Below are 10,071 nucleotides of genomic sequence, written 5' to 3'. Positions count from 1 at the left end.
CACCGTGCCCAGCCTTTTTTTTTTTTTTTTTTTTTTTTTTTTTGAGACTGAGTCTCACTCTTGTCCAGGTTGGAGTGCAGTGGCACAATATCAGCTCAGTGCATCCTCTGCCTCCTGGATTCAAGTGGTTCTCCTGCCTCACCCTCCCTAGTAGCTGGTACTACAGGCATACACCACCATGTCTGGCTCATTTTTCTATTTTTAGTAGAGATAAGGTTTCACCATGTTGACCAGGCTGGTCCTGAACTTCTGACCTCAGGTGATCCACCTGCGTCAGCCTCCCACAGTGCTGGGATTACAGGCATGAGCCACCGGGCTTGGCTCTTTTGAGACAGGGTCTCACCCAGGCTGGAATGCAGTGGCACAGTGGCATGATCACGGCTCACTATAGCCTCAGCCTCCCAAGTAGCTGGGATTGTAGGCCCTTGCCATCACACCCAGATAATTTTTGTGATTTTTTTTGTAGAAATGGGGTTTTGTCATGTTGCCTAGGCTGATCTCAAACTCCTGGGCTCCTAAAGTTCTAGGATTACAGATGTGAGCCACTGTGGCAGGCCCCCTCCCTATTTTGGGGCGGGGAATGGAGTCTTGCTCTGTCACCCAGGCTGGAGTGCAGTGGTACTATCTCGGCTCACTGCAACCTCTGCCTCCCATGTTCAAGCGGTTCTGCTACAGCCTCCCAGGTAGCTGGGACTACAGGCGCGTGCCTTCACACTTGGCTAGTTTTTTTGTATTTTTTTTTTTTTTTTTTTTGAGACAGTGTCGCTCTTGTTACCCAGGCTGGAGTGCAATGGCACGATCTCGGCTCACCGCAACCTCCGCCTCCTGGGTTCAAGCAATTCTGCCTCAGCCTCCTGAATAGTTAGGACTACAGGCACGCGCCACCATGCCCAGCTAATTTTTTGTATTTTTAGTAGAGACGGGGTTTCACCACGTTGACCAGGATGGTCTCGATTTCTTGACCTCGTGATCCACCCACCTCGGCCTCCCAAAGTGCTGGGATTACAGGCTTGAGCCACTGCGCCCGGCCGTTTTTTTGTATTTTTAATAGAGACAGGATTTCACTGTATCAGCCAGGATGGTCTCGATCTCCTGACCTCGTGATCCACCTGCCTTAGCCTCCCAAAGTGTTGGGATTACAGGTGTGCCTCCCTGTGCCCGGCCTTTTTTTTTTTTTAAAAAAAAGGAAAAATAGCCGGGCGCGGTGGCTCAAGCCTGTAATCCCAGCACTTTGGGAGGCCGAGGCGGGTGGATCACGAGGTCAAGAGATCGAGACCATCCTGGTCAACATGGTGAAACCCCGTCTCTACTAAAAATACAAAAAATTAGCTGGACACGGTGGCGCGTGCCTGTAATCCCAGCTACTGAGGAGGCTGAGGCAGGAGAATTGCCCGAACCCAGGAGGCGGAGGTTGCGGTGAGCCGAGATTGCGCCATTGCACTCCAGCCTGGGTAACAAGAGCGAAACTTTTTCTCAAAAAAAAAAAAAAAGAAAAGAAAAAAAAAAAAGAAAAATAAGGATGGCTTGTGCTTGTGAGGAGATAGAGGATGCATTCATGTAATTCCCCAGCTCAGGAACTAGTTTCATTGCTTCTTAGTAGATAAAACATTCCTTGGGACCCCTGTTGTCATCTATTGAAAGGTGGGCCAGAGGAAATACTAGAGATGCTGGACTCGGGTGTCTAGAAAGGATGCAAAACTGCCCTATGGCAATGATACAATTTTGGTCAACGTTAGTTTCTTACCTATCTCTAATCAAAGGATTATAGTTAGGATTCCAGGAGAGACACCCTGAGGATCATGGGGTGGGCGTTAGATTTCATTCATTTGTGTAATGAGTATTGAGCAACTGCTATTGGGTGGCGTGACTGGATGGATGAATAAGGTGAAGATCCGGGCGCTAGGACTGGCTTTCTCGTGCAATTCGGTGATCGGGGGCGGGCCTCGAGGTAGATGCCACGTGCACCTACCCGAGATTCTGACTGCCGGCCACGCGTGTTTGGCACGCCGGATATGGCGTCACCGCCCCGTGGTTCCAGGAACCTGGCGGTGAGACCGGAAATCAGGTCTACGAGGGGGCACAGATGACCGGAAGCGGGCCCGGGCGGAGCTGCCAGTCCTGGCCTAGAGCTGGTAGGGTAGCGTGAGGAAGGCGGGACGCAGGGCGGAGCTGCTGCAGGGGCGGGGCCTGCGGGCAGGCGCCGGGGGTTGGGGCGGGAACCCCTAGTCCCCTCCAGACCCCGCCTGCTTAGGCGCCGGCCGCGGCGCGGCAATGAAGCTGAAGCTGAAGAATGTGTTTCTCGCCTACTTCCTGGTGTCGATCGCCGGCCTCCTCTACGCGCTGGTACAGCTCGGTGAGCGGGGCGGGGCGGGGGTGCGGCGGGCCGGCCGAGGGCGCCCGCCGCCGTGCATCCCGCCCTGGGAATGAACCCCTGGCAAACACCATTCATCCCGCTCGGCCCTCCGGACAGCTCTGCGGCTGCAGGCGCACTCCCCTCTATAGAACGCACCGCGGCTGGCCGCAGCACCTCGGATGTAATCCAGACTCCTTCCCGGAGCCTGCAAGGCCCCGCATGATCGTGGCTGCCGTCCGTCTCTCCAACCCCATTTCCCATCCCTCTCCCTCGCTCTGCTCCAGCCTGACTGGCTTGCTGACAGTTTCTCAAAAACCCCACGCTCATTGCTCTCTCAAGCGCTTAACTTGTTCCGTCTGCGTGGGGTGCTTTTCTTCCAGCTCTTCCCTAGCTGCCTCTTTCTCATCCTTCAGGTCTTAGCTCAAATGTCACCTCAGAGAGGCCTTCCCTGAACACCGTAGCTAAAGTTACCGTTCTTATTCCATTCCCTTTTATTCTCTATCCTGATTATTTTCTTCATGGCCCATCACAGTTTGTAATAATTTTATTCATTTGTTTCTTGGCTTAGTGTTTGCTTCCTCCACTAAACTGAGAGCTCCGTGAGGGGAGGGACTGTGTCTGTCTTGTTCCCTGCTGTATACCCAGCACCTAAGGCAGTGCCTCCTAGGAAGAGTATTCAATAAATATTTATCCTACCATGGAATAAATGAATTTAACAATGAGTCGTTGGTCACAAGCTGAGGGAATGGATTGAACCCTGCCCCTTATGCAAGGATTTAGGGACAGTGCCACTGTGTTATCCTCAGTATTTGAAAGACTGTCTTAAAGGGGGTTCCGTTGTGTAATGGTTAGCACCTTGGACCTGAAGGACTGTCCTGATAAGGACATCAGCTTGCTTGTTATGCGTCCAGGAGGCAAAATTAGGGCCAGCAGGTAGAAAGGATGGAATCAGTTCAATATCCAACATAAAATTGTAACAATAGAATTTATTAAAGATGGAGAGGGTCGGCCTGGCACCGTGGCTCACACCTGTAATCCCAGCACATTGGGAGGCCGAGGCAGACGGATCACAAGGTCAAGAGATCGAGACCATCCTGGCCAACATGGTGAAACCTCGTCTCTACTAAAAATACAAAAATTAGCTGGGCATGGTGGCATACGCCTGTAGTCCCAGCTACTCGGGAGGCTGAGGCAGGAGAATTGCTTGAACCTAGGAGGTGGAGGTTGCAGTGAGCCGAGATTGTGCCATTGCACTCCAGCCTGGCACCTGGCGACAGGACAAGACTGTCTCAAAAAAAAAAAAAAAAGGTGGAAAGGGTCTGCAGCTTGAGGCAGTGAGGTCCCCATACCAGAGGTATAGAAAAAGGCTACTAGGGAAGTAATAAGGGGATTCTGCATTGGCTAGGAATTAATGAGAAGATGATGGCCCTTTGGGATGCTGAACATTCTGTGGTTCTCTGCCTCTACCCTCTTTCCCCACTGATGCTTCCTGGGACCAGGCCAGCCATGTGACTGCCTTCCTCCCCTTCGGGCAGCAGCGGAGCAGCTTCGGCAGAAGGATCTGAGGATTTCCCAGCTGCAAGCAGAGCTCCGACGGCCACCCCCTGCCCCTGCTCAGCCCCCTGAACCCGAGGCTCGGCCTACTATCTATGTTGTTACCCCCACCTACGCCAGGTATGGACTCTGGTGCACCCAAGAGGTCTGGGTTATCTAAGAAGTTGGAGTTGATGATAAGGAGTTTGGGGAGGCACCGGGCTGGGAGATATTTCTCAAACTATAGCATGCCAAAGACAGGAAAAATGAACCATATCTATACTCAAAAGATCTGTGGGAAAATAGTTGTTTTTCAGGCTGGGCATGGTGGCTCACTTGTATAATCCCAGCACTTTGGGAAGCCAAGGCAGGTGGATCACCTGAGGTCAGGAGTTCGAGACCAGCCTGGCCAACATGGCAAAACCCTGTCTCTACCAAAAATACAAAATCAGCTGGGTGTGGTGGTGCATGCCTGTGATCCCAGCTACTTGGGAGGCTGAGGCAGGAGAATTGCTTGAACTTGAGAGGCAGAGGTTGCAGTGAGCCAAGTTCACGCCATCACACTCCAGTTTTTTTGAAACTCTGTCTCAAGAAAAACAAGAAAAAGAAAAAAGTTCTTTTTCTAGAAGCAAGATACAAAATTCCTGCAAAATTATAAAATACAACAATCACGGCCGGGTGCGGTGGCTCAAGCCTGTAATCCCAGCACTTTGGGAGGCCAAGACGGGTGGATCACGAGGTCAAGAGATCGAGACCATCCTGGTCAACATGGTGAAACCCCATCACCTACTAAAAATACAAAAAATTAGCTGGGCATGGTAGTCCCAGCCTGTAATCCCAGCTACTCAGGAGGCTGAGGCAGGAGAATTGCCTGAACCCAGGAGGCGGAGGTTGCGGTGAGCCAAGGTCGCACCATTGTACTCCAGCCTGGGTAACAAGAGCGAAACTCCATCTCAAAAAGAAAAAAAAAAAAAAAAAGATGAAAATATAACAATCACATTTCAAAGAAATTTTGAGCTTGACAGTGAATTAACTCTCTTTCCTTAGGGACCCTTTGTTGAGAAAGTTAAAAACCCCTTGTTAAAGTTGAAAGTGCTTGGCGGGGTGCAGTGGCTCACACCTGTAATTGCAGTACTTTGGGAGCCCGAGGCTGGTGGATTGCCTGAGCTCAGGAGTTTGAGACCAGCCTGGGCAACATGGTGAAACTCTGTCTCTACCAAAAAAAAAAAATAGAAAAATTAGCTGGATGTAGTGCATGCCTGTAATGCCAGCTACTCTGGAGGCTGAGGCAAAAAGATTGCTTGAGCCTGGGAGGCAGAGGTTGCAGTGAGTGGAGATCACGCAGCTTGGGTGACAGAGAGAGGGAGAGAGAGAGAGAGAGACCCCATCTTTAAAAAAAAAAAGCTGAAAGCATTTGGTCTGATAGTCATACTACTAGGGTCCAGAAATATTTTTATTTTTTTATTTATTTATTTTGAGATGGAGTTTCGCTCCTGTTACCCAGGCTGGAGTGCAACGGTGTGGTCTCGGCTCACCGCAACCTCTGCCTCCTGGGTTCTGGCAATTCTCCTGCCTCAGCCTCCTGAGTAGCTGGGATTACAGGCACGCGCCACCATGCCCAGCTAATTTTCTGTATTTTTAGTAGAGATGGGGTTTCACTATGTTGACCAGGATGGTCTCGATCTCTTGACCTCGTGATCCACCCGCCTCGGCCTCCCAAAGTGCTGGGATTACAAGCTTGAGCCACCGCGCCCAGCCCAGAAATAGTTTTACCAGGTGTTACTTACGGTGTGTTTACTCTTTTTTTTTTTTCCTTTTTGAGTTGGAGTCTCGCTTTATCGCCCAGACTGGAGTGCAGTTGTGCGATCTCGGCTCACTGCAACCTCTGCCTCCCGAGTTCAAGTGATTTTTCTGCCTCAATCTCCCAAGTAGCTGGGACTACAGGCGCATGCCACCACACCCAGCTAATTTTTGCATTTTTAGTAGAGATGGGGTTTCACCATATTGGCCAAGCTGGTCTCAAACTCCTGACCTCGTGATCTGCCCACCTTGGCCTCCCAAAGTGCTGGGATTACAGGTGTGAGCCACTGAGCCTGGCCAGTTTGGTTCACTCTCTACCAGGCACTGTGTTTAATGATCTACATTTGTTTTTGTTTTGAATCAAAATGTAATTGGTTTTACTGACAAAACCAATTGGGGAATGTGGTTTTGGATCTGTAGCCATAGGGGTGATAACACAGCTGGGAATCAGATGGCTGTCCCATTCAGGCACAGGCAGCTCTAGACCCCACCTGTGACATGCACACACCACCAGCCTTGAGGCAGGCAGGTAGATCTGAAGGATAAAGAAGCACAGAAGAGGCCAAACCCCACATTCCGCATTCCTGGTTTGTTCTTTCCATACCCCCTGCTCCACCTGGAGACGGAGTCTTGCTCTGTTGCCCAGGCTGGAGTGCAGTGTTGCAATCTCGGCTCACTGCAACCTCCACCTCCTGGGTTCAGGTGATTCGTCTGCCTCAGCCTCCTGAGTAGCTGGGATTACAGGTGTGTACCACCATACCAGGCTAATCTTTTTATTTTTAGTAGAGACAGGGTTTCACCATATTGGCCAGGCTGGTCTTGAACTCCTAACCTTGTGATCCGCCCACCTTGGCCTCCCAAAGTGCTGGGACTACAGGTGTGAGCCACTGCACTCAGCCTCCTGGTTTGCTAAGTTCTGGAGAGGAATGAACCTAAGGGTCCCCTAAAATTAAGTCCCTCTTTCTGGAAACCCAGTGCAGAAGGAAAAGAACCTGTTCTACTGGTATTTCAGAAAGTCATTATCTTTAATTTTTTTTTTTTTTTTTTTTTTTTTTGAGATGGAGAGTCTTGGACTGTCGCCCAAGCTGGAGCGCAAGGGCGAGATCTTGGCTCACTGCAACCTCTGCCTCCCGAGTTCACGCGATTCTCCTGCCTCAGCTCCTGAGTAGCTGGGATTACAGGCGCACACCACCACACCCAGCTAACTTTTTTTTTTTGTATTTTTAGTAAAGACGGGGTTTCACTATGTTGGCCAGGCTGGTCTGGAATTCCTGACCTCAGGTGATTCACCCACCTTGCCTCCCAAAAGTGCTGGGATTACAGGCGTGAGCCACTTCGCCCAGCCTTTTTTTCTTTTTGAGAGAGAGCTTCACGCTGTCACCTAGGCAGGAATACAGTGGTATGATCTCTGCTGACTGCAACCTCTGCCTCCCAGGTTCAAGTGATTCTCCTGTCACAACCTCCTGAGTAGATGGGACTACAGGTGCTTGCCACTATGCCCAGCTAATTTTTGTATTTTAAGTAGAGATGGGGTTTCACTATGTTGACTAGGCTGGTCTCAAACTCCTGACTTCAGGTGATCCGCCTGCCTCACTCCCAAAGTGCTGGGATTACAGGTGTGAGCCACCTCGCCTGACTCTTAATCTTTAAAACAACATTGTTATAAAGTACTGTTATTCCCATTTTACAGTTGAGGAAACTGAGGCTCAGGGAGATTGATCCATTTTCCCAAGTTGTCTCACCTAATAAGTTAAAAAACTGGATTTCAGAACCAAATCTACCTGATTCCAAAGGCTGTGCCTTTTTTTTTTTCTTTTGAGAAAGAGTTTTGCTTTTGTTGCCCAGGCTGGAGTACAGTTGTCTGATGTTGGCTCAGTGCAACCTCTGCCTCCGGGGTTCAATGAAGCAATTCTCCTGCCTCAACCTCCCGAATAGTGGGATTATAGGCATCTGCCACCACACCCGACTAATTTTTGTATTTTTGTAGAGGCAGGGTTTCGCCATGTTGGGCAGGCTGGTCTTGAAACCCTGACCTTGGGTGATCTGCCCACTTTGGCCTCCCAAAGTTCTGGGATTACAGGCATGAGCCACTGTGCCCAAACTTTTTTTTTTTTTTTTTTTTTTTTTTGAGATAGAGTTTCACTCTTGGCACCCAGGCTGGAGTGCAATTGCTCAATCTCGCTCATGGCAACCTCCGCCTCCCAGGTTCAAGTGATTCTCCTGCCTCAGCCTCTTGAGTAGCTGAAATTACAGGCACACGCCACTACGTCCAGCATGTATTTTTTTAGTATCGACAGGTTTCACTATGTTGGCCAGGCTGGTCTGGAATTTCTGACCTCAGGTGATTCACCCGCCTCAGCCTCCTAAAGTGCTGGGATTACAGGTGTGAGCCACCGTACCTGGCCCTGTGCCCTTAATTTATAGTCTCCCATAGCCAGAGCTCTGGGGTTGAGGTGAGGGATGGACATGAACTGGAAGAACAGGTTAGGGGAGTATTAGCATGAAGTTGACAGGCAAGAAAGAGGGAGTTTAGGCATTGGTTGGGAAAGACCACGGGAGATACAGGCAGTGGCCCAGGTGAAGCTGTCTGCCCTAGCTGGAGTGGGCAAATGGTGCCTACCCTTTTCCCTCGTGCTGCATCTCTCCCCTGCAGGCTGGTACAGAAGGCAGAGCTGGTACGGCTGTCCCAGACACTGAGCCTGGTGCCCCGGCTACATTGGCTGCTGGTGGAGGACGCTGAGGGTCCCACCCCACTGGTCTCAGGGCTGCTGGCTGCCTCTGGCCTTCTCTTCACCCACCTGGTGGTCCTCACACCCAAAGCCCAGCGGCTTCGGGAGGGCGAGCCTGGCTGGGTTCATCCCCGTGGTGTAGAGCAGCGGAACAAGGCCCTGGACTGGCTCCGGGGCAGAGGGGGAGCTGTGGGTGGGGAGAAGGACCCACCACCACCAGGGACCCAGGGAGTTGTGTACTTTGCTGATGATGACAACACCTACAGCCGGGAGCTGTTTGAGGAGGTGAGCAGGAGGATGGGGATGGGCAAGAGGCCAGGTGAGGCCACCTTCATTCATTACCTTGGTTAGCAGTGTTGCCGTTGGCTGCTGGGTGAGAGGCTGGAAGCAGTGGCAGAGTGAGCCAGGTGGCTCCTTCTGCTGCTCCCTTCCCTGGACCACTCCTCTGTTTCTTCTCTCCCAACCTCCGATAGATGCGCTGGACCCGTGGTGTCTCAGTGTGGCCTGTGGGACTGGTGGGCGGCCTGCGATTTGAGGGCCCTCAGGTCCAGGATGGCCGGGTTGTGGGCTTCCACACAGCATGGGAGCCCAACAGGCCCTTCCCTGTGGATATGGCTGGATTTGCTGTGGCCCTGCCCTTGCTGTTGGCTAAACCCAATGCCCAGTTTGATTCCACCGCTCCCCGGGGCCACCTGGAGAGCAGTCTTCTGAGCCACCTTGTGGATCCCAAGGACCTGGAGCCACGGGCTGCCAACTGTACTCGGGTAAGGGAATGGAGGCGAGTACAGAAACCTGGCTCTGGGACAGACTGGTTTTGGGGAGGTGCAGTGAGACCCTGGGAATGGGTGGTTTAACCAGGAGGGACTCTCCAGATCTCTGATCAGCCTTGCTGACTCTACTGAAGGGGAAGCTGGGAACCAGGGAGGGAAAGTGGTCTGCTGCCACTCCGTCCCTGAGTCCTGGGAACCCATGTGGCACAGACAGGATGAAGGAATAAGGCCCCGTTTTAGAGGCACTAAGTCTTCCTCCACCCTGCCCTTTACACTCTGAATATGTGGAGAGGGTAAGCGAATCCATTCCAGGCTGAGGGCCCCAGAGGCCTGGCTCTCATTGCTTCCCTCCTGGCACAGGTACTGGTGTGGCATACGCGGACAGAGAAGCCCAAGATGAAGCAGGAGGAGCAGCTGCAACGGCAGGGCCGGGGCTCAGACCCAGCAGTTGAGGTGTGATGGCCCCACCCCAACTCCCACCTCTTTCCAGGCACAGACCTTGTGGGACTGGGCCCCAGGCCTGCCCAGGATGTGGCTTTCCAAGTCCTGACCCTTCAGAGCCAGAAGTGGCCCCTCTGCCCCTCCAGGCCCACGGCATGGCCCTGCTGCTTTGCCCCTCCCCCGGCCTGCCATGTGGCACTGCCCACAGGCTGGGGACAAGCAGCCCTTGTATTGAGCCAGGTCAGCCCTGTCTAGGGTGGAGTAGGACAGATGGACTCAAGAGGGAGGGCAGCTGAGTCACTGGGTAACTTACCGGGGCTGGGCATGCACTGGGGGCTGGAGGGGCTGGGCTGGACCCTCCCCACCTGAGCATGCTGATTCCCTCCTACCTCCAGAATAAAGAATCTCAACCTGGAGGGCCTGTTGTTTTCCTTTCCTTCTACAT

The 10,071-nt window shown here is 52.1% G+C and overlaps 1 protein-coding gene across 2 annotated transcripts; it reads left to right on the top strand.

Moving 5' to 3' along the window:
- Nucleotides 1-2,057: 2,057 nt before the first annotated feature.
- B3GAT3 (beta-1,3-glucuronyltransferase 3) lies at nt 2,058-10,042 on the top strand. 2 transcript variants are annotated; one of them, XM_039470561.2, is made up of 6 exons: nt 2,252-2,353; nt 3,853-4,027; nt 8,340-8,700; nt 8,889-9,179; nt 9,478; nt 9,546-10,042. In XM_039470561.2, the coding sequence occupies exons 1-6, from the start codon at nt 2,272-2,274 to the stop codon at nt 9,635-9,637; spliced, it is 1,002 nt and encodes a 333-aa protein (XP_039326495.1). In that variant the 5' UTR covers nt 2,252-2,271; the 3' UTR covers nt 9,638-10,042. The 2 variants fall into 2 exon arrangements, with proteins under 2 accessions (XP_039326494.1, XP_039326495.1); XM_039470560.2 differs by lacking the exon at nt 9,478 and having other exon boundaries at nt 2,058-2,353.
- The last annotated feature ends 29 nt before the right edge of the window (nt 10,043-10,071 follow it).

This window comes from Saimiri boliviensis, chromosome 6 (assembly GCF_048565385.1).
Source record: "Saimiri boliviensis isolate mSaiBol1 chromosome 6, mSaiBol1.pri, whole genome shotgun sequence".
Classification (NCBI taxonomy): Eukaryota; Metazoa; Chordata; class Mammalia; order Primates; family Cebidae; genus Saimiri; species Saimiri boliviensis.
The sequence above is the reverse complement of the archived record's forward strand: the minus strand, read 5'-3'. Positions and strand labels throughout refer to the sequence as shown.